Raw genomic sequence first — 25213 nt, 5'->3', positions numbered from 1 at the left:
GGCAGTGAGCTCCCTGTCACTGGAGGCATTTAGGAGATTCGCTATCTTTTCTGGTCCCATTCGCACCTGAGAGTCAACCAAGCTTCAAAACAAACCACCCCCCACCCCCAAACCCCATGTTCAATCTTTGTCCTGAAAAAGAATGCAACTTATTTGTGAAGATAAGACATTCATCTAGAAGTCAACCACGACGGATCAAAGTGATGAGTGCAGGGTGCAGGAGGTGACACCAAGGACCTAAGCTGGGTCCCACAGGACAAGCGAGATGCTCCGTGTGAGGGTGACGAGGGGAGGGGCTGAGCCTGAGACAGGAGATGGACCTCCTGGGCTTGGAGAAAGGAGAGCGTCAGGTCCAGCCAAGATGCAGGGGACGTGAAACAGCAGCAGGAACCCGTATTGGACAGATGAGGGAGAGAGAGACCGTGAAGAACTAGCAGCCGGGATAAAGAATCTGCAACGAAGGTCAGAGAAAAAAATCAGCTCACGGATGTGTTTTGTGTGTCCCGCGCAGATGTAAAAAACAAAATCCTTCACTGTCAACGGTTAAAAATCTGTAGTTTTCACATAAAAGTCTGAGTTTCTGGCTTCCCTTCAAAAATTAGAAGATGTGGTATCAGTAGATCTGTGCTGTCACTGGGCTACTGTTGGCTGCCTCCTCTGGACAGGGCACGTGACCTCTAGTTGGGTACCAGCTCCACCTGGACCCTGCAGGTAATAGCAATACCCCACATGGCCACTCTGGAGCTTCAGACCCGCACATCCACCTGCCCATGTGACATACTGTCACGGATTCTCAAAGGAGCTTCAAATTCAATACGGTTAGAACCTAGCGGGTTTAGATCGTAACCACAGCGAGCAACCGAAGGGTTGGTTCTGATGGCTGTCATTTTTTAGCAGAAATGGAGTCAACATGAGAAGCAGCACACGTTTTTGGGAGACTCAGAAGGGCAGTAGCAGATATTATCCACCTACAGTCTGCTTATCCCCCTCATATAAAATTGCATTCGTATATTTCCCAATTATGGAAAGGCACCATTACCACAATGAAGAAAGGTGTTTCCCACATGCCTTTTATGACTAGGACTCAAAACTGTGTGCCACACTAAAGTCAAAAGTTAAGTAGCCACGTCCAGGATATATGTGTACTTAACGCTCTTAAAATGACATTAGAGATTAACAAGGCAATCTCATTTGAGGTGTTAATTATACCTAATCCAATTCTTTTTTTTTTTTCTGTTAATAAAATGCCCAGGCACACAAGTTGAAAATTGCTAAAATATGTTAATGGAAAAATAGGATAGTACTTCAGAGACATATTTCATATCATGTTAAATCACTGAAAAAAATCTTGCCACCCATGTATTGGCATGAAATACACATAAAAATCCCTTCGAGGAGTTATGAAAGAAAACAAAACTACCCATGACCTTTCCTTCTTTCCGTCCAAATAATGTGTATAAAGCACCTGGCACATAAAAGGGGCTCTGTTAAGGCTGGTGCCTTCTCTTTCCTCTATCGTATTCCTTTATGGACAAACCTACTGGCTTAAAAGATGTGCTTCATTTTTTCTTTTTCACATGCTGCGGCTGTGTGTCCATTCACTCAACAGATACTGAATGAACACTTACCGCGCTATGATAAGAACTGGGGGTGGGGATGCAGAGGTGAACGAGTGAGACACACACCTTGTCCTTAGGGAACTTGTGAACAAGCAAGAGGAAGAGGTCACTAACCAAACACATAAATGCAAAGCTGCAACTGAAGGAGAGATACCCTGCCCCTGGCTCACGAGCATGCGAGAAGGGGGCTGGCTGCAGATGAGGTTAGGGAACGATGCCGTGAAGGAGGTGGTGCTTAAGACAAGCTCTTGCGGGGGGCGGGGGGCATATCCAACAGACTGTGACAGGAAGAAGTGATAATGATGATGAGGGATGGGAGACACGGCAGAGGAAACCAGGGGGAGCGCTGCACAAGGTGAAGCTGGAGAGAGAGGGGAGGACGGAGCATGTAGAGTTGCTCGGGATACAGTAAAGCATCTTGTATTTCACGTAGGGGCAACAGCAAGACCCTGAAGGGCTTTGCGCAACAGCAGCATCACACAATCAGACGTGAGTTTCAGGAAGATCATTTTTTCTACTGTTTGAAGAATGTACCAGAGGGCGAGAGGAAATGTAGATAAACAAGGTAAGAGATTGCTGCAGTGGTCCAGGTCAAACATGATGGCGGCTCAGAACTGGAAGGGATGGGTAAGAGGTCAATAAACAGATCCAGAAGATACTTGGGAGATAAGCTCACCAGGATTCATGATGGGCCAGATAGGGGGACCGGGGAGGTGAAGAAGATGCTCCTGGGCTTTGCTGTAACTAGTTGGATGGGGACCTGTTCACACTGATTGAGAACACTGGAAAAGGACCAAAATCAGGTTGGGGGAGAAATCTTGAGTTTGGTTTTACACATAATGGATTTGAGATGCCTTTTGCAGATAGAAATATGGAGCTGAAGCTCCAGAAGAAACGCCTAGGAGATCTCTCAATCCATCTGTCCATCTACCAACCTACCCACTTTCCTACCGACTTTACTCTCTATTATATATATATATATATGCATAGTTTTTGATAATTTGGTGCTCTGTGATGAGAAGATATGGTGCTGAAATAAAGCATATTTTGTTTAAGATGTTCTCCTGATGTTGGCAAGTATACTTTTGAAAGAACGCCTGGTTCTTATCAAGTATATTCTGTTAAATGATCAAAATGAAGAAATCTAGAAAGTTGGAGGATTAAGAATTGCTTATTAATCCTGATGGTAATTTAAAAAAAGTTTATAGATGAACTATATACCTCAAAATATAGAGACAGACATACATACATATGTATGTGTACATATCTACCTAAGATCCATGTGTATATACACACATACACACACATCTCTACAGATATCAGGTAGAGATGTATACATATATATGTGCATATACGTGTGTGTGCGTGAGAATGTGGTATCTCTATATACATCTGAGAGTCATCTCTAATAAAGGAAGCCACAGGTGTGGGAAAGAGGAGAGAACAGAGAGGTGGGAGAAAAGATGGCCCACCCAACACTGGGCACCTTGAGGAGCTTGGCTTTCAATGGCTCAAGGAGAGGAAGATGAACCTGCAAAGGAAACAGAGAAGGACCCTCAGAGGGGGAGAAGGAAAACCTCAGAAGCCCAGGGAAAGTGCAGTTCAGGTCTCCTGAGTGTGGACAACTCATTCGAGAAGTTTGTGTACTCTGCTGTACACCTGATACTAACACAATATTGTGAGTCCACTACACTTCAATAAAAAACAGAAGAAGAAAAAGAAGTCTGTTTATGAAGAGAAAGACAGAGTTGGTAGTAGCTGGAGCCGGGAGTTGACAGACCCTGTGGGATATTTTGTGGTATTTTTGTTTAAAGGAGACTTGTGAGTATATTTAAAAAGCAAAAAGCTGAAGGGGAAAAGGCAGTGAATGAATGAATGAGAGTGAGTGACGGTACAAGGCCTTCGGAAGAGACCCAGCTCATGTGTCCTGCCTGACGGCGTAAGCCCTCCAGGGCTCAGCTCCCTCACCAAGTCTTCAATGCCTTCCTTCCAGATCTTAAATTCTCCTTAACTATGAGCGACTCCCTGATCTGAGGTTAATGTGATTAATCACAGCACATGGACTTTCTGTGATGCACTTAATTTGTCATTTTTAGAGTATATCTAAACCTCCTTGAAATATATGATGGCATCTTTGAGATCACTTGAGAGCCTGTTAAATACTTGAGGACAGACAAATTCCAGACGATCTTAGAAGGGGATGGAGGGGAAACGATATTATAAAAAGGTAGACAAAGACACTTGGTAACAACAAAAAAAAGCTTCACTTAAGTCTCTGTGAATGAAACCACTGATTTTCTATTTTAATATTTCAGGCACACTGAAAAAAATTAAACATGAAAAGATTTCTAGTGATTTCTAAGGAGTGCAGGGATAATAATCATTAATATCACTATTAATTACAGTCCTCAAATTTTATGTGAGATTTTCTAATTCTGCTACTGCACGAAAAAAAATCAACTGTTTTAGGGCTTCCCTGGTGGTGCAGTGGTTGAGAGTCCGCCTGCCGATGCAGGGGACGCGGGTTCGTGCCCCGGTCCGGGAAGATCCCACATGCCGCAGAGCGGCTGGGCCCGTGAGCCATGGCCACTGAGCCTGCGCGCCCGGAGCCTGTGCTCCGCAACGGGAGAGGCCACAACAGTGAGAGGCCCGTGTACCGCAAAAACAAAAACAAAAATCAACTGTTTTAAATTAAATGTTGTCATATGAATATTTCTGAGGTGATGATGTTTGAATTATTTCATTCTGAGTTACCATTAATATGAACATATAAAACAACTGTATTCCCAAAAGGGTATGATGCAATGTAATACGAGCTTACAGGCCAAAAGCCAGGAGGCCTTTAGAAATTCTGCTTCAGGGCTCCACATTCTGAATTTAATCATACGTTAGAAAGGCCCTCCTCTACGCCCCACCATACACACACACACAGACAGGATATATAGCGTATTGCTAAACCATGCTCAGTGAAAGAGAGGTTTTCATTTTAGATACAACAGTCAGAAAAGCGAAGCTCCGTCCAGAAAAATGTTCTGGAATGGTATCGCATGAGAAGTTGGGTGAGGCAGAATGGATGAAGCTCTTATTTCGTTTCCTAGTTCAAGCAAAAAGAAACTTGCTTTGTGTATGATAATTTCAAGTCGTATAAAAGGCCTTAAAGATATTTATACTAAAATAAGTTATGATAGTGGCACCATCTGGGGGCCCTGATAGAGTCTAATTTCCACTAACATATGCCAATACTTAAGAACAGATTATGTAATATGTTCTAGGGCCTTGGACCCTTGTGACATTGGCTTTTAAGACACTTGAACTGTAGTAATTTTTCTCTATCTCAAAATGGCTTTGGGCAGCGAGATGGGGATTTAAGATCTGACACAGCGCTTGTGGTGGGTATGAAAATTTCACACGAATACTAACGGATTCAAACAGGTCACATGGCTTGGGGCTGACAGCGGGCTCAGGTGAGTGACAGGCACTCAGCATCAAGGGTAGCAGGTATACAGCATGCCATCAGATCGCTTGTTAATATTTGTGAAGGATGTAAGTGCACGTGACACCTTACCAAAAAGCCACCTAGGCCCTGTCCTCTCCTTTTCAATGTTTATAATTCAAATGTGGACTTGCAATATCCTGCTTCAGATAAACCACTTAAACCCTTGTTTACTTCTGGCAAAGTAAAAATTGCCCAATTAGATTCTGGGATGCCAGAGAAGAAAGAAAATTGATTTTCAATCTTTGTTATTGAGATTTCCAGCCAAATAATCAACAAGAATCATTTGCCCAACTGTGTGCATGGGCTAAGTGTGGAGCTCTATAAAATTTCAAGATGCTCCAGTCCCATCCCCCCAAAGAAATTTTTAGGGGTGTGTGTGTGTGTGTGTGTGTGTGTGTGTGTGTGGGTGGGTGTGGGTGTAGGGTGAGCTCAATTTTTTCTTCTTAAAGCCTCAGGGGAGATACAAAAAGAGTATACGGAGCAGCTCTCATCCTTCCGAAAGACAATGGATTGAGTACAAGAGATAATTACAGGATGATTCCAGACAGCAGACAATGAAATGTTAAATTTTAAGGTAATGAATAGAAGGCATTACACTAACTGGTCAAACTATTAGCACAGTCATCCCTCATGGGGGATGGTTCCAGGACGCCCACAGGAAGACCAAAATCGAGGGATGCTCAAGTCCCTTGTATAAAATGGCCTAGTATTTGCACATAACCTACACAATCCTCCTTACTTATAATACCTAATATAATGTAAATGCTATGTAAATAGCTGCAAATACAATGTAAATGCTAGAGCACGGAAAATTCAAGTTTTGCTTTCTGGAACTCTCTGGAAATTTTTCCCTGAATATTTTCAACCTGCAGTTGGTTGAATTCACTGGGATGTGGAGCCACACATATGGAGGGCTGACTGTAACTCTCTTTCCGTTGGTACCTAGTAGCTCATATTCTTTGTTACTAACAATACTACTCATTCCGTTAGTAACAATCTCAACTATTCAGCCTTGCCTCCCACAGGCTGTCCACATCCCATCCTTCCCTCCAAAATGCCTCCCTTGCTCCCCTCTCCCTAAGCACCAAGAGTCTCCTACCTTCATCAACTCCTCTTTACAGACCACCCCCAAGCCTCCCCAGGCTATAAAAACACTGTGCTGTCCTTCACCTCTGCAACCACATGACTAATCTGCTGAAGGGTGAGCACATCCCACAGAACATCCACGCCACCAGTCTGGGATCTGGGAGCCGGACAAACTTGCCAAGATTCAGCAGCCAATGCTACTTGGTCTCCTGCTGCTCCTGCCCCCCACCTCACCCACTTTCCAGCCTTTAGATAATTCTGTATCTAAGTCACTTTTTTCCATGGACCATTATGACAAATACATTCATTCATTTTGGAACTCGGCTTTGGGTAAATCTCTCCTTTCTCATCAGTCTGAAGCCACGCTGTGGGAGAAGTTTTGGTTCTGCCCGAGATGGGACAGCATCGTCCACCTGCCTCTCCCTCTGAATGCAGCTACACCTGAGAGCCTGGACAGAACACGTGCAGCAGCTACTTGAGGGGTCTGAAAACAAACAGAAGCGGGTGGATTGAAAGAGACCAGGACCTAAAGCACCACTGACCAACGATGAATTTACCATTGTTTCCCTCCAGTGTCCCCGGCTTCATCTGGGAAGAAACCCAAAAGTTGACATTAGTGTGAAAGAGAACTCCAGGAGAAGCTTCTAGTTTTGGTTCCAGGAGGAGGGAGAGGGTCCCCTAGCAGCAATAGTGGTGGCAGCAGGGGGTCCACAGATGCCTAAATCTGGGAGGCAGGGGAAAGTCTCTCTCCAATCCCAGAAGCTATGGACCCAGGAGGGTAGGGCAGATACCAGTTGTTTTATTGTTCTCCCCTCTGTCCTCTCACTGCTCGGCCCAGACATGGGCACAAGCACAGGAAGAACATGAAAGAGTGGTATAAATAAAGCTATATATATTTATATACTTTATAAATAAAGTATAAATAAATAAATAAAGTATAAAGACGTCTAGCTGGAGGGCAGAAAAGGAAACAACAGTGAGAGGCCCGCGTACCACAAAAAAAAAAAGAATGAAATTAGAACACTCTCTAACACCACACACAAAAATAAACTCAAAATGGATTAAAGACCTAAATGTAAGACCAGACACCATAAAACTCTTACAGGAAAACATAGGAAGCACATTCTTTGACATAAATCGCAGCAAGATGTTTTCTGACGCACCTCCTAGAGGAATGAAAACAAAAATAAACAAATAGGACCTAATGAAACTTAAAAGCTTTTGCACAGCAAAGGAAACCATAAACAAGATGAAAAGGCAACCCTCAGAATAGGAGAAAATATTTGCAAACGAATCAATGGACAAAGGATTCATCTCCAAAATATATAAACAGCTCACAAAGCTCAATATTAAAAAAACAAACAACCAATCAAAAAATGGGCAGAAGACCTAAATAGACATTTCTCGAAAGAAGACATACAGATGGCCAAGAGGCACATGAAAAGCTGCTCAACATCACTAATCGTTAGACAAATGCAAATCAAAACTACAATGAGGTATCACCTCATACCAGTCAGAATGGCCATCATCAAAAAATCTACAAACAATAAATGCTGGAGAGGGTGTGGAGAAAAGGGAACCCTCTTGCACTGTTGGTGGGAATGTAAATTGATACAACCACTATGGAGAACACTATGGAGGTTCCTTAGAAAACTAAAAAGAGAACTACCATATGACCCAGCAATCCCACTACTGGGCATATACTCTGAGAAGACCACAATACAAAAAGAGACATGAACCACAATGCGTATTGCAGCTCTATTTACAATAGCCAGGACATGGAAGCAACCTAAGTGTCCATCAACAGATGAATGGATAAAGAAGATGTGGCACATATATACAATGGAATATTACTCAGCCATAAAATGAAATGAAACTGAGTAATTTGTAGTGAGGTGGATGGACTTAGAGTCTGTCATACAGAGTAAAGTAAGTCAGAAAGAGAAAAACAAATACCGTATGCTAACACATATATATGGAGTCTACAAAAAAAAAAATGGTTATGAAGAAACTAGAGGCAAGACGGGAATAAAGACATAGACCTACTTGAGAATGGACTTGAGGATATGGGGAGGGGGAAAGGTAAGCTGGGATAAAGTGACAAAGTGGCATAGACATATATACACTACCAAAGGTAAAACAGATAGCTAGTGGGAAGCAGCCACATAGCACAGGGAGATCAGCTCAATGCTTTGTGACGACCTAGAGGGGTGGGACAGGGAGGGTAGGAGGGAGACGCAAGAGGCAGGGTATATGAGGATATATGTATGCATATAGCTGATTCACTTTGTTTTTTGTACAGCAGAAACTAACACAACAATGTAAAGCAATTATACTCCAATAAAGATATTAAAAAAAAAAAAACACATGCCCCCAATGTTCATTGCAGCACTATTTACAATAGCCAGCTCATGGAAGCAACCTAAATGTCCATCAACAGATGAATGGATAAAGAAGATGTGGTACCTATATACTATGGAATATTACTCAGCCATAAAAAGGAACAAAATTGGGTCATTTGTAGACACGTGGATGCACCTAGAGACCGTCATACAGAGTGAAGTAAGTCAGAAAGAGAAAAACAAATACAATATACTAACGCATATATGTGGAATCTAGAAAAATGGTACAGATGAACTGGTTTGCAAGGGAGAAATAGAGACACAGATGTAGAGAACAAACGTATGGACACCAAGGGGGGAAAGTAGGGGGGAGGGTGGTGGTGGTGGGATGAACTGGGAGATTGGGATTGACAATATATATACTAATATGTATAAAATAGATGACTAGTAAGAACCTGCTGTATAAAAAAAAGAAAAAAGAAAAAAAGAAGTTCTTGGGCTTCCCATGGCTCAGTGGTTAAGAATCTGCCTGCCAATGCAAGGGACACGGGTTCGAGCCCTGGTCCAGGTAGATCCCACATGCCATGGAGCAACTAAGCCCATGCGCCACAACTACTGAACCCATGCTCTAGAACCCACAAGCCACAACTACTGGGCCTGCGTGCCACAACTACTGGAGCCCATGCACTCTAAGGCCCGTGGTCCACAACAAGAGAAGCCACCGCAATGAGAAGCCCACACACCACGACGAAGAGTAGAGAAAGCCCACGCCGGCATCAACAAAGACCCAATACAGCCATAAATAAATAAATAAATAAATTGTTTTAAGTTCTTGCAAATATTCCATAATACTGAAATTATTTCAAAAGAAAAAAAGACATGATACCAGATCCTGTATGTATAACTATAACTATTCATAAAAAGAATGTAAACAAAGTAATAAAATTATTAAAAGAAGCTACTGTGTTAAGGTTTTGCGTTTGAAGAGCACATTTTGAACTTCACAAATTCCTTTAAAGTCTTATTTCCGTAACAGCAGCAACTTTTAAGTCAATATATAGATGTTTAATTCAACAAGACAACAGGCATTTTATAAAGAAGTTCTCCAGGGCTTCCCTGGTGGTGCAGTGGTTAAGAATCCACCTGCCGGGGCTTCCCTGGTGGCGCAGTGGTTGAGAGTCCGCCTGCCGATGCAGGGGACACGGGCTCGTGCCCCAGTCCGGGAGGATCCCACATGCCGCGGAGCGCCTAGGCCCGTGAGCCATGGCCGCTGAGCCTGTGCGTCCGGAGCCCGTGCTCCGCAACGCGAGAGGCCACAACAGTGAGAGGCCCGCGTACCGAAAAAAAAAAAAAAAAAAAAAAAAAAGAAGAAGCCGCCTGCCAATGCAGGGGTCAACAGTTTGAGCCCTGGTCCAGGAAGATCCCACATGCCACAGAGCAACTAAGCTCGTGCACCACAACTACTGAGCCTGCGCTCTAGAGCCCGCCAGCCACAACCACTGAAGCCCGTGCACCTAGAGCCCGTGCTCCGTAACAAGAGAAGCCACCGCAATAAGAAGCCCGCGCATCGCAACGAAGAGTAACCCCCGCTCGCCGCAACTAGAGAGAAGCCCGCGCACAGCAACAGAGACCCAATGCAGCCAAAAATAAAAAATTAATTAATTAATTAAAAAAAAGAAAAAGAAGTTCTCCAGCAAAAGAGAAAACAGCCTAATGAAGCAAACAGTCTTCATCCTTCTTACACCTAAAGTGTAATTAATTCTAAGATGCACGTGTTCCCCCATTACCTAACCAACCTGTTTTCTAGAAACAACACATACAAAGAACTCAGAACCAAAAGCCAATACCTTGATTGAGATGCGTGGCCTCCATGATCTGAACACCGTTCACAGAGCACTGGGACCCGCTCAGGGGAATCAGTGTCACCGTCCCCCCGACATTTTCAAAGATGCAATGCTCACTCTCCAAGTCGAGGCCGTGAAGAACTAAGATGGGAAAACAGAGGAAGAAAAGATTTCCTTTGGTAGCTAGTGCAATGATTCCCAACCTTCATTTATTTTCTCATATTCTTTCTTTTCCATACAAAACTGTGAGGTGAACATTTATGTGTAGTGAGAAAACTGAACTTCAGCAGTTCCTGGCATCAACTGACAGACCCATCCCCTGAGTGCTACTCGGTGGGTCTGGACATCCCTTGTATAAGGGAGTAAGTTCTGGCACGTTCCTTTATTTCATCTTCGGGGAGAAAACAGTTGAGTAACTTGTCTTAACTGAATACCACTGAGTCACTCCTGCTTCAGTCTAAATAACCTTCCTCCTCCAGTTACCCAAAGGTCACAGTAAAATGGAAGAGACAAAAAGGGCCCCATGGTTCAAGGATTTCCTGTGACCTCCACACTTACCGACACTGCGTTCCAGGAGCACGTACCAAAGGTAAAAGGTGAACACGACAGGGCATGGATCTTAGGAGGCCCGAGGAAGTCTGCAGAAGTCCTGAGATGACCCAGCCACAGCCTGTGCCGATTCTGAGAGAACCTGACCTCCACAGATCTCTCAGAGCACGTGGCTGCTCAGGGCTACCGACTCCCATCCGACCACCCTGAGCTGCTCGTGTGTGATGAGTGGTCAGGCATGGACATGAATGCCTGTCACACAAACCTACGTGATTTCAGGCCCAGTTCTTGGCCAGCTTCTCGGAAGCACAAGCCAACGGCTCCCACTACTCTCCTCAGAACTGCACTACTGGACTTTTCAGTTCACAGGAAACATGTGTTCTTAGCCCTTACCGCATTTATAACAAACCCAAAGGTCACGTGTATTGATAGTTTAATGGTGAGAGGAAGAGGCCTGACACCTAGTTTCACCCAAAATCAGCTGAATCCAAGGACTTCCAGGAACTGGTTTCCGGCTCTCCCAGATTCACTATAAATAGTAAATACACATAGGAAATGGGAGCTTTGGCTTGATTAATAGCTTACACTTGGCATGAAAGCAAGCTCATCGCCAGCAATTCTAAAACCAGCTGAGAAGATATAATTCTTCCCCTGCCAATCCCCACCTTGCCACAAACACATGCACACATGCACACGCACTCTACCACCACCACATGCATTCCCTAAGTTATGCTATAGTATAAAGCCTGGCAAGACCTCACCTGGGTACCTCACAAAGACTTTGGGGAAAGCCAGAAGTCTGTGTGTGTGTGGATGCTGTGTACGTGTGTGTCCTACTTTCTGTCCTCATCCTTGCACAGGTAAATGTCGACTGGGTAGGATTTCCCATCAAAGGGTCTTATATCTTTTATCTGTACCTGTTAGCATATTTCCACTGTGACAAGAGTAAAGTGATTTAACTAACAGCACCCTTGAAAGGCGTGACTGAGGATAGAAGGCATGCAGGGTGGGGGAAAGGACTCGCAGTCCCATTTTATTCGCTAACTAACTGTTCTGTGTTAGTCATTTGACCTGAGTTCAAAATTACAGAAATACACATACTGATCAATATTGTATTTGAAACGTTTTCTTTTTTATAATTACTTCAATGTCAGTCATTCCAAAGAAATTTATTAAATGATTTTTAAAAAGTTATTGGAGGACTTCTCTGGTGGTGCAGTTGTTAAGACTCCGCCTGCCAATGCAGGGGACACGGGTAAGAGCCCTGGGCCTGGAAGACCCCACATGTCGCAGAGCAACTAAGCCCGTGCACCACAATTACTGAGGCTGTGCTCTAGAGCCCGCAAGCCACAACTACTGAGCCCGCGCACCACAACAAAAAGTAGCCCCCGCTCGCCGCAACTAGAGGAAGCCCGCACACAGCAACGAAGGCCCAACACAGCCAAAAAAAAAAAAAAATCATTGCGAAGAGGAAATGGACAATGATCCTCACCAATATCTTGTTCTGTTGAAGCATCTTCTCTACCAACATATGTCTGACCTTCCTAGGGAGAAAAGTCAAGCAAAATTTATTAATAAGAACATGAGGAATGATCTGTTTCTTCCTCTTCCATTGAAGCCCAAGCAAACTGGTGACGGGTGGGCAAGCTCTGTCCCGGGCAGGCCACAGCCTCAGTGCGACTGGAGTTCACTGAGGCTCTGTAACAACAGCCCGTGGTGTCCGAAAAAGGCCAGGACTCCTGAGGCTCAGGGGTCGACAAGGGTTGGGCTCCTGTTTTGCCATCAATAACCTGCCTGTGACAGCAATCTCACTGATGTTCCCAATCCCTTCTGACAAGTCTCTCCTCTAGTGGCCAGGGGTTTCTTTGTACCTAAAGATATGGCTTAGGATATATCTAAAGGAATTCAAAACAAGCATTCAAACAGATACTTGTGTGCTGATGTGTATAGCAGCATTATTCATAATACCCAAAAAGTGGAAACACCCCAAATATTCATCCACGGACAAATAAAGTGTGGTACATACACTGGAATATTATCCAACCATAAAAAGGAATGAAGTACTGATACATGTTACAGCATGGCTAAACATTATGCTAAGTGAAATAAACCAGATACAAAAGGAAAAATAAATAAATAAATAAATATATATATATAAATATATATATATATATATATGGTTTAGGGGAGCCCTCAAAGCACAAGCGTAACACCATTCTCATTTGAAGTCATGGATCAGACAGAAGATACTAAGGTCAAGGTTACAGAGGCCACCACTGATACTGATGTGGAAATTCTGCTGTCTTGACAGGGATACCCTGCTCGGGACCAGGCCCAACGATGTAGGCAAGAGACACAACTTTATAATTAACACAAGGGACCAGGAAACTGTATATACAACAAATCCCAGTTCGGGTGCTGGTAACTTTTCTTCCTCAGTCTGTCTGCCTTTTTGTCCCCTACCTCCCTCTTGCTGAGTCTACAAATTAGAGGGCAAAGTGAACGGATCTTCATTTAGCTTTAGGACTACATAAAACAGAAATTTCTAATACCACCGAATCCCAATGAACTTCTGAGAATCCCCAAAGGACTCAAGGATTTGTTGTATATTCTTCAGGGTCGTAGCTGCGTTCGTGGACACGGAGTATCGCACTAAACCTTGCGAGTGTCCACAGGGAAAGCTGCAACCAAGATGAGAATGTTCCAGGAAGGCGGTTTCTACCTTCAAATGATATAAGATGATGCCAGTGCTCAGAAGGTCGTCATCAATGCCAATTAAATGGGGCAGCTCGGAATCCAGAACGACCCCAATTCCTTCTTTCCTCAGGGCCAGGGTTTGTTCCTGAAATTACGAGGGAAAGAAAAGGAAAAGGTTACTTTGAGGAAAGAAAACTTCGTATTAGGTTCTCTTTAGAGTGCGAAAATGAACAATGTTTTATTTCTCACCAAGAAAACTGCAAGAAAAATGGATTGTAAGCTTCGTGTTAAAATCGTGGCATATGGTGGGCAAAGTGAGCTTGGAACATACAAAAAGCTCATAAAATGAAATAAATTTATTGCCTGATACAGATTCATATATATATACATACATATATGTGTATATATGAATACACACATGCACACACACATATATATGAAGCTAAGTTCAAACCCTGCCTTCTTTAGGAAAGGTTCTAGGACCACTAGACCAGAAAGCAATCTTTCTCCCTCTTCAGAACCTTTATTTCACTTAATACCTAGAAGTCTCCTGACTTGTTGGTTCTTCTTTCCAGTTACTAGGGTCAAACTGCACATGGACCTGAAAGCAACCCTTTCCTGTGCATTCACTACTGTGCACCAGAGATAACTGACCCACTGTGCCCTGCATCACCTTCTATCCACTGATCATTCCCACCTACACACAAATCTGCTACAGAGCTCCCATCAACCACCACCACCACCATCTCCCTTGGCCCTGCATCTCCCTCCAGCTGCCACCAATTTCTCTGTGCCCCTTTAGAGAAAACCACCTCCAAAGAGTTCCCTACTTGAGGTCCTCTAGTTTCCCCCCTCCGGCTCTCTCTTGAACCCACTTCCATGGAGTCTTTCATCCCAGGGACTCTAGTGTCTACAGTCACTCCCTTGATGATCTCATCCTGACTCCTGACCTTACCTGCAATCTACACAGTTGTCCCTGGGTATCCATGGGGGATTGGTTCCAGGACCCCTGAAGATACCAAAATCCAAGGATGCTCAAGTCCCTTATATAAAAGGACATCATTTGCATATATCCTATGCACAGCCTCCCCTATATTTTCAATCATCTCTAGATTACTTATAATACCTAATACAACATAAATGCTGTGTAAATAGTTGCAAACATAGTGAAAATGCTATGTAAATATTTGCTGGAGCATGGCAAATTCAAGTTTTGCTTTTGAGAACTATCTGAAATTTTTTTCTCTGAATATTTGTGACCGGTGGTCGGTTGAATCTGTGGATGTGGAACCCGCGGATACGGAGGGCTTGACTGTATGCCGACAACTCTCAAATCTCCAGGCAGACCTCTCCCTTAAAACTCCATCCTCGTGTATAGAAACCTGCCTGCCTCAGTATACCTGTGGGGCTACCAAGCAGGCGGCTCACACTTAACACCCTGAAAGACCAGCCCTGATGCCCCCTTGCCTCCTAAACCTGCACACTAGCCCTTCTCGGTAAACACCAATCTTCCTTACAGTTGCCTGGACCAAACATCAGGCTGTCCTTTGCTCCTTTCTCTAAACCCTAAGGCACTCGATGTTGACTCCACCTTCAAAATAGGCCCCCAATCTGACGACACACCACTGCACCACACTGCTGCCTGGCCCCAAGTATCATCACCCTCACTGGGATGGCCTCAGTAACCCTGGCCACACCCACTCGTGCCTCAGCCAGAGCCCACGCTCTCCCCGGCAGCCAGACGGACGGCAGGGCAGGCCACTCCTTTTCTCGGGTCAATTACACGGCCTCCTCTTCTCTGAGTAAAACCCAAAGTCTCTGCAAGGGTCTACAAAGCTCCAAGTGCCCTCACCCCTTGCTGACCTCCTGCCGCTTGCCCCCCGCCCACTCCTCTCCCGGAACCCCAGCTCCTTGCTGTTCCTCAAACTTGCCAGCCGGCCCTCACCTCAGGGCTTTGGTCATTGCTGCTTCCTCTGTTCCTGTCAATCCTTCTCTTCCCCTAGAGCGGGACTTCCCAACCTTGGCACCGCTAACATTTTGGAGCAGATGATTCTCCACTGTGGGGGGGCTGCCCTGGGCACTGGAGGAAATTTAGAGCATCCCTGGCCTCTACCCACCAGACGCCAGTAACACACATCCCTCCTCCGAGGTTGTGACAACCAAAGATGCCTCCAGACACCGACAAGTGTCCCCTGGGGAACAAAGTGTGCCCCAGTGGAGAAGAACTGCCTTCAATTCATACATAACTCGGCCCTCATTTCCTCTGCTCAGAAGCCACCCTCCCCATCACCCCACACAAGAGAGCAGCCACCAACCTCTCTTGTCCTGATTTGTTTCTCTCTTAGCAATTATCACTCTGTGACATGTTATATACAAGTTTATCACTTGTCTCCTGACTAGAATGTAACCCGGTGCCTTATTTCGTGCCTGGCACAGAGGAGCTCCTCAATTAATATCTGTCAAGTGAATGAATGAGTGGGTAGATACTCCGAGTTCAGAGAGATGCAGGAAGGAAGGTCAAGAGCAATCTCACAAGGAAGAGACTGAGAGGCCCTTCACCATCAGGCCCATCTGCCCTAAGGCAAAAAAAACCCTCAAAAACCAGGCTTTGAGGCAATTCCCAGGTGGAAAACAGACAAACCCCAGAAGAGTGAAGGTGAAAACTCCAGCCTTGAGGTTGGGGTGTGCTGAGTGGAGACTGGGGCCCATCCAAGAGCCGGACACTGTGCTCTGTGACCACAGGCTGATGGAAGCAGCAGAGGAGACAGCCCCGTGCTGCCAACGGGGGCTCCGGGTCAGGGATGCTCCGAGCGAGCCTCTTCCTCACCCACTCCTGCGACGGGACACACTGAGCACAGCACAGTTCTGGACTCCAAAGCCCAGAGCTGCCCAAAACAAAAGTGGAACTCTTCATATTCCTGGATCAAATAAATGGATTCTGTATCATCTAAATGTTAAAACAGTCTACATTCTCTAGCTGAACAATTCAGAATCTCACAACCTTGCAGACAAGGGGACCCTGGGAGGTTCTGGGAAAGGGCTGGGGGAGAGAGAGAAGTCCCCAGCCTTCACCTCTGCAGACACTGGGGCCTCCACCGCACACACGCGGAGTTGGAGTCGGGCCAGAGGGCAATGGAGCGGAGCAAGGAAAAAAGATGGTTTAAAAAATAAATAAAAATCACCACTTGAGGGAAAGCAATTTAATTTAACAACCATTAAATAGATACGCAGAGAAAATGACCAATGCATAACTTAACTTCAAGAAAAGGAAATGAAGCGTAGCACTGTTCTTCAATTACTTCTCTTATCAGACGGGCTTCCTCTCCGGGGCCCAGAACCTCAGGCTTGGAGGCCGGAGACTTCGTTCATCCTGATATGCCGCACCAAGGCCCTTGCAAATCCTGGCTACAAGGAGCGCTCTAACTAAACCAACCCCGACTCCTGCCTCTCCGACATCGGTAGAATTCGTGCTTTTCCTCTTGCCCACAGAGCTCAAACAGAAGTGGAAAGTCTGTGATTTTTCTTTTTAAAGATATATATTACACTGGAGAATTTAATCATACAGCCCCATCTCATGAAACAAGGCCTGCTAGCTCTGAACTGTGAGAGCGCTGCACATACGGTAGGTGGCTCCTGGCCATGGACTGCTCCAGGCTTCCAGATCCATGTGAAAAGGAGAGGGACTGTTTCTCCTAAGTCCAGAGACATATGTATTTTCTTTCTGCATAAAAGTGGACAATAAACCAAAAGGGGGCGGGGGGAGGCAGTATTTTAAACTCTAATAGCTCCCACTCAAACTAGAGAAACTGTTTTGGACTACATCCCAGTTTAGTCTGATATTCTTTTCTTCTTTTTAACCCATTGAAAAGCACTTTTTCTTCCTTCCTTAAAATAAATCTCATAGACTTAGAAAATCATTTGAAATTCATAACTTCAGAGCCATTAGGTCAAAAGCATTACTTGTCCCCACCCATCCCCAACACACACACACAAATTCACACACACACACACACACACACACACACACACACACACACACATCCATACATAGAATGGGTAATATCTGAATTAAGAAAAAGTCTCTCAGGATTGGGAATGGGAGCATATAAATTTATGATTAATGCTGCCCTAAAGCTCTACGACATTCAAGCTGCATTCACTATATGATATTATAAAAGTGTCACCTCATAAAACTAAAAACGGGAGTTTAAATCATTGTTCGAGTGAAAAAGTAATTTCACACAAAAATATCTATCACTTATAAAATATTTATTGAGTGGCACCTACTGTCATACATAAATGATGAAATACCTCTTTGATAAGATGGAATACTTAACAGAACAGAGCTGGGGATCCCTTTCCCAACTCCAGGCACACGGGGTCCCAGAAAAAGAAAGTGGTCAAATATGTACAGCTGCACATATTTTGTATTCAAACAAAGCTTCTGGCAACCAATATTTGTATAAAAAGGAAACTACCGCCTGACAAAAAGTATAAAAAGACAGTATCCACTCAAACATTATGTTCATCACATTTCCAAAAATACGTTCAATAAGTTTTTTTCAACCCCTAAATCTAAAACCTGTGTCAAGGGCTGAGATGGTGGCAGCAAATCCTCTGGTACTTGCCGGCGGTTCAGGTGAGTGGCCGGCAGGACTGCCCAGATCAAAGGGAGAAGCCACAAGGACCTGGCTCATTGGGCGTGTCCCATATAACCCCCATACCCCTTCATTAGACTCAGCAGGAATCCTCCCTCTTTTCATCACAATATCACATCCTTAAAATCCAGCACTGGGGACTTCCCTGGTGGTGCAGTGGTTAAGAATCCGCCTGCCAGTGCATGGGACACGGGTTCGAGCCCTGGTCCGGGAAGATCCCACATGCCATGGAGCAACTAAGCCCGTGCACCACAACTACTGAGCCTGCGCTCTAGAGCCTGGAAGCCACAACTACTGAGCCCGCACGCCACAACTACTGAAGCCCACATGACTAGAGCCCATGCTCTGCAACATGAGAAGCCACCGCAATGAGAAGCCCGGGCACCGCAACAAAGAGTAGCACCCACTCGCCGCAACTACAGAGAAGCCTGTGTGCAGCAGTGAAGACCCAACGCAGCCCAGAATAATTAATTAATTTAAAAAACGAACAAATATCCAGCACTGTGTCTGTCAAAATGCAACAATCTTCCTGAATAAAGAGGTGAAAATCAAGACAAAAACTTGTCAATAAGAAGCCTATGTTTCCCTTTCAAGAAGCCTTCCTGAGAGCCAGATCTTGCTTGGGAAATACTGGGAAAATTTTGGCGACGTGTCTGGCCTACCTGAACTAAGGGTTCTCAAAGGGCAGAAACCATGCTTCCTCACACGGAGTACGTGGGGGGAATATGGTTCCACCAGGCACAGAGCAGTCACTCAAGAAGTGCTGATTATTCGGCACTGTAAGTTGTAAGTGATTCTAAGTTGTCAGAATTTTTCTGGTGGAAACTCAGTCTTTGAAGAATCATGTGCTTCCCTAACTAGGAGCGTTGTATGGAGTTGCCTCACAGCAGAAAGAGCACTTAACTTCTGCAAACCCGAGGCCGACAGCACTGATCAGAAGAGGAGGGGTCACCACAGCCAGGGCTTAGAGCACCTGCCCAGTGCGGGTATGAGGAGGAGGGAGGGGGTCAGGCAGACAGGAGGACTTTCACAAAAAATGAAATTATCCTTCCTCTAGCATACATGCTTTTTAATTAAAAAAAAATTGTATGTGACTTCATTTGAATTTAACAGAAGGAGAAAAGCAACTGAAGTATTTGTTGAATTTCAACCAAATGTTTCTTCACTACAACAGACACTTCCTAAAATATGCTTCTAAGTTAAGACGTTACAAAACACATTTAGAGGTTGACAGCACTGTGTCTGCGTTTTTTCCTATGTGTTTTGGTTTTAAGTACCATTCCCCAAGCTTATAGATGTCTGAGAATATCCACGTTCTGCCCTTGCACCTGAACGACACCGAAGCTGTGTCACTCTGGGTCGTGTTCATACCTCCTCTCTCACTCAGAATGTGGAGGAGGTAGGCGGCTCCACTCTCTTCAGAAATTAAATGCTGCACTAAGGAAATATGAAGCCAGCCTGACTTTTGGTCTATGGCAGGTAATTTGGTTTTCTGCCTGGATGTCTGAAGATTTTTTCCTTTACCTTTGAAATTCAATAGCTTAATTAGGATAGGTATTGGTGTTAAACATTCTGTTCTCTGAATTTTCCCGTAACACGATACAGTCTTCTAATCTGCAGACTCAGTTCTTTTGTTTGTTTCTTTTTCATTTCCTGAAAGTTACCTTGTTTTATATTCCATTTTCAGTTTCATATGCTGACTGTCTACTTCAGGGATGCCAATTATCCTTACAGTACATTGTCTTTTCATCTTTTAACTTCTGATTGCTTTAATGTCATGATCATTTCACTTGTGTTCACTGAGACTATCAAGCCTTTAATTTTTAGTAATTTGATTTCAGTGGCATCTATTCTTTCCTTTGGTATTTCTAATTTTATTTATTGGTCCTGCAGTGGTTGTTGTTTGGGACCTCAGTCTTTCTGTAGATCTGCAATCTCTCTTTTTGCATCTCATTCTCCTTTAATCATCTTGCTGTGTTTACTGAATTCACACTTTTCATTAACTTGTTCCACAGAATGAAACAACTGTAAGGACTTCCCTTCTATGCCTTGAGGTATGTTTTCATCTAGCTCCGGATGTTTTCTCTTTTACATGCTATATCCCCGTTTTTTCTTTCTCTTTGCCTATCCATCTGTCCGTCTATCCATCCATCCACCGCACCTATGTTTATATAACCGCCTTACTTTTTTTCTTCATCTGTGTGTGCTCAGGTGTATCTCTCCGGAAATTCTGCTGCTCCAACACAGGATAGGCAACTCCTTGGCTCTTTTCCTACTGTTGCCCCATCTGTGATCTTTCTAGTTTGAAGACTGAGTGGGTCTGTGTTCTACCCACCGTTCTCTAGCCAGATTGAGTGACAGGGCCAGGAGGTCTCAACTGAGGCACGGTAAAGGCTTTGTTCGAATTCCTGGGCTCTGGCCTCTCTTAACAAAGGTCATTAAATATCCTCCACCGGGCGCCTTCCTCCTGCCTGCAAGGAGAGCCCACTGCAGTGGGAACACTGGCTCTCAGGTTCCCTGGTCTCAGAGACTCAGCTCTGCTTTCCACTTCATCCCAGTTGCCGCCATTTCTATGATTCCTCCATAAGAAGAGGAAAATCACCGTGTTCCTCCCCAGATCTGAGGGTGTGGGGAGGGCTTCTAGAGTCCTCACTGACTCAGCTCCTGAGGTGCAGGCCTAGGAACCCCACCCCGGCCTCCCCTCCTCAGTGGCCAGCTCACGGCCCTCTTCATCGGCTTCCTGTTAGTGAGTTCATGGAGGTGTTTCTGCTGTTACCTCTTCATTTCTTTGAAATGTGTGATGTCATCTCCAACGCCTATTCTCCACAGTCAAGAACAGGTATTCAGCTGGCTACAAAAAGGAAGAAGACAAGGGTGCTCCAGGTGTGGGGGGAGGGGTCTCTTGAGCAAAGGTCCAGTGGCAGAAAACACGGGCACATACACAAGGGACCATTGGACATTCATTTAACCGATAAACTTGGTCTGGAAAAGCCAGGCCGATGGTCATTATTTGATTCAGAAAGCGGGAAGGCACTGAAAATTTTGAAAACAGGAACTGGCTGATACTCAGAAGATGAACCTGGCAAGGACGCTCGGGATGACTAGGAATAGAGGGAAAAGGGAGGCGGAATTGGGATAGAAGGAATAGCTTGGTGGACGCTATGCAACAAATAGTTTAGACTGATGAATCTTAAGTAAAGACACCCTTCTCAACTGTTTTACATATTCCTCATAATGAGAAATAAGGAAATGGGGGGAGTTTGCAAGAAGATTTTTATTGCTAGGAAAACGAAATCCTGACGGTTCCCAGTAACACTTTCCAGACAGCTCACCAAGCGGATATTATTGACATTAAAATCGCCCACCGGGTTTCCCTAGTGGCACAGTGGTTGAGAGTCCGCCTGCCAATGCAGAGGACACGGGTTCGTGCCCCGGTCCGGGAGGATCCCACATGCCGCGGAGCGGCTGGGCCCGTGAGCCATGGCCGCTGGGCCTGCGAGTCCGGAGCCTGTGCTCCACGACGGGAGAGGCCACAGCCGTGAAAGGCCCACGTACCGCAAAAAAAAAAAATCGCTCACCAATTTGACTAGCAAGTGTTGTCAAGTAATTTGCATGTTTCTTTCATAATATACAAATGGTAAATAGTCATTGTCAACACAAACCAATTAGCTCTGAAATCCTGAAAGTACACACATTAGCATTCACCCAGAAGCTACAGTTTCTCGTACATTCTCGTGCACAAAGAAAGAATCCTGTCCATCTAACAGAGGAAGGAAACAGCCACCAAGATTACCAGAGACTCGATGAAGCTGTGCTTCAACCACCATCCCACCTTTCTCCACCCTTTGTTCATGTAACCTGAACCAGCGGTGATGAAAAGGAATAAGGATCTCCCCTTCACTTTCCTCCAGGAAACAACTTTTTATTCTTGCTATGCTCCCAGAGAGCATGGTGAGGTGAAGAAAAACAACATTTGCTGGCTAGAAGCATGTTCCATGTCCCTGCAAGGGCTGACTGGTAACACATAAGCCTTCGTGTGAGAGCTCTATTAATGCTCTTGGAATTGTAAAAGATTTTCTTAAACTACAAACACAGGGAAGGGAAAGAACAGCCTGTGAGAGTTCAGGACTGGAAATCTACCTACACTGAAAAGGTCTGGCAGGTACCACAGACCCAGAGAGGCCAGGGAGGACCAGGAATCAACCTTCATCAGAATGAGGATTAAGGAAGGAGATGGTTCTGGTGAGAAGGCAGAATTAGCAATCCACAGGTTGAAAAAAGAAAGGAAGGATCAAGTGGGTCAACCTAGAAGTCACCCTGTTCTTCTCCTTGCCTCTAACCCCACAGCCAACCATCAGCAGGTCTACCCGCATGGCAGCAAAATCATCCAGGACCTTCCGTCTCCACCGCCACTGCCACCACCACCTCCTGCCTGGTCTCTGACATCCAACTGTCCTTCTGCTTCCTCTCTTGCCAGCCTACAGTCTGTTCTCCATGCAACAGCCAGAGCCTTCTTTCCAGAATGTCAAGAGGTCACACAGAAAACTCTACAATATTCTCATGCATTTGGAATAAAGTGGCACCAGCAGCTCACTTCGTCTGGCCCCTATCCACCTCTCCAACCTCACCCCCTCTACTCTCCACACGACTCCCAACGCTCCAGCCACAGCGGCTTCCTCATTCCCACTGCAGGGCCTTTGCACACGCTGCCCCCGCTTCCCTGGGAAAGTCTCCCCTAAATCTTGTGGTTGGGCCCTTCTTGTCAGTCAGCTCTTACCACACATGGTGCCTGCTCTCTAAAGATCAAAGACACCAGTAAGGTGGACAAGGTCCTTGCTCACGTAAAGCTCACCTCCTAGAGAGGAAGCACACCCCTCCTCCCGCCCCCCCCCCCCAGGGACATTCCATCACTCCACCTGGCTTGCTGTTTTCAGAGCACTCCAGTCTATCAAAATTATGTATTAGTGTATTGTCTGTCTGCTCCTCCAGAAAGCAAATAGTGGGTCCAGGACAACACATCAAGCCCAGGGAATGAGAGAGCAAGCTGGGGTCAGTGAAAGGCAAACTACCGCTCTGACTCCAGGGCCGAGACTGTCTCTCACCAGTCCTATTTACACGTTCCCTGCCAGGCAAAAGCAGCTCCTGAACCTCAAAAGAATGCTTAAAATGGCCAGAATAAGTCAGAAGCTTATAAGGGAATGTTGTTTACATATGAATGGATTCCACAAGATAATCATCATAAATAATTTAACAAGTGTCCACAACATCTGTACCTAGCTAGCATCAGGAAGTTGATATCAGATTGGCACCTATTACATCATAAAAACTGAAGTAGGAATGCAAAAGCCTTGCTTTTTACAAGACTTTCAAACAATCCACATTACAGTACCTGCGGTCAAAAGAGACACACTTAGAACAGACGGAGAACAGTCCCGGACTCACTGGGGCAGAAACAGGAAGGGAAGAACCTGACTACCTCCTCACCTCCCCGGTACCAGCAAGCCGACATTTCCTGGCATTGTTGGGAGTCAGCCCCTAAACAGTAAATAGAATTAATATTGTCCCTTTAATGAACAGAAGCTCTTGGGGCAGTTCAATTTCCACTACACCTCTCACTGCAGAAACATCATTCTCTATTTAACGCTAAACAGCTAACTGCTGGCAGGCAGTTCAGAGAGATGCTATGTACATCTTTCTGATTAAACAGTCCTCCGCTGGCTGAGCAAATCACCCAGATGTCGGTATTTAAATTAGGCAAAATGCATAATACCAATTAAAGAAATTACGTGTGAAAATATGCAAGAGTAAATTTCCTCACATTAATATTTAACTAGACTTTTTAAGTGGAGCAGGGTCTTGTGAACACAAGTACCTTGGTATATTTGACCTAAACGGAAGCCCAAAATACTCAGGAGGGTTCACCAGAAGGTTCTACAAGGGCATTTTTATACGGTACAAACTTGAACCCAAGGTAAGAAAGCAGAGTGAAAGGATCACTTTAAGTGGTGCGCTGTAACCCAGAAAGCTTCAATCTGACATTGGTCTTAAACTTCGGTCTTGTAAAGCTGGCTTGCTCGTTTCTTACCCACAGAAATACGTCACACTTGTCTCCGCCTCCAGCCTTTGCTCAAGGGATAATGGCTTCTTGGGACAGCTTTCTAGTTCTTTCCCCTCCTGAATCTTACCCATCCTTCCCCTCCCTGGGGAAACACGCAGAGCCATGGGGGACCCTTCCTCTCGATGACCACAGTTACCTGGCCCGATCACCTGCATCTTAGTCAAAAATGACTAGTGCCTTTATATCCATACACTGCTTGTTTCAACTGCTAAACCAGTAGGTCACTCAAGGAGTTTCTAAAACACCATGCCTGAGCCCTGCACTGGTCCTTTAAATAAGCATCCCATTTAAAGATGGACCCGGGTGTGGGTATTTTTTTACACTCCCAGGTATTTCACATCCATAATTTTCTGTATCCCCCAAAGCACTGACACCTCTGTTCTGCTGGGTGCACTCTGAGGATGCCCAAAGGGTAAGTGCTACAGTTTATCCTCCAGCCAGCTTCTTCTGCAGCTCATTCAGCTCACACTTACGAGCATCTGCTACTACTTGCCAGGTAAACTTAAAACTGTCTGCTAGATTACATAGAAAATGACTTCAGTTTCTGTTTAAAATGTTCATGAAGGGTATACAGACATTTGATTCGAGTGTGTGTGTGTGTGTGTGTGTGTGTGTGTGTGTGTGTGTGTTTATGTGTGTTAGCTTGGGCTGCCACAACAAAATACTAGAGACTATATGGGACAGACAACAGAAATTAATTTTCCACAGTTCTAGGGGCTGGGAAGTCCAAGATCAAGATGTCGGCAAGGTAAGATTTATTCTGAGGCCTCTTCTCTTGGCCTGTAGGAGGCCACCATCTCACTG

At 44.9% G+C, this 25213-nt stretch overlaps 1 protein-coding gene across 9 annotated transcripts in view; it reads right to left on the bottom strand.

The window, feature by feature from the left end:
• Positions 1 to 25213, bottom strand: part of LOC101321628 (kinesin-like protein KIF16B) — a 278548-nt gene that overhangs the window by 132324 nt on the left and 121011 nt on the right. For all 9 annotated transcript variants that reach the window (XR_002174849.3, XR_012326207.1, XR_012326206.1 and 6 more), the window contains exons 13-15: positions 13659 to 13778; positions 12429 to 12480; positions 10391 to 10528 (exon numbers count right to left, since the gene is read on the bottom strand). Coding sequence is in view for 4 of the 9 variants with exons in the window: in XM_019927579.3 (XP_019783138.2) it covers positions 10391 to 10528; positions 12429 to 12480; positions 13659 to 13778 (310 nt within the window). In the remaining 5 variants the exon portion in view is untranslated. The remainder of the gene's footprint in view (positions 1 to 10390; positions 10529 to 12428; positions 12481 to 13658; positions 13779 to 25213) is intronic.

The sequence above is a fragment of the Tursiops truncatus genome, chromosome 15, assembly GCF_011762595.2.
Source record: "Tursiops truncatus isolate mTurTru1 chromosome 15, mTurTru1.mat.Y, whole genome shotgun sequence".
Lineage (NCBI taxonomy): Eukaryota > Metazoa > Chordata > Mammalia > Artiodactyla > Delphinidae > Tursiops > Tursiops truncatus.
This window is presented reverse-complemented; position numbering and strand designations above follow the sequence as displayed.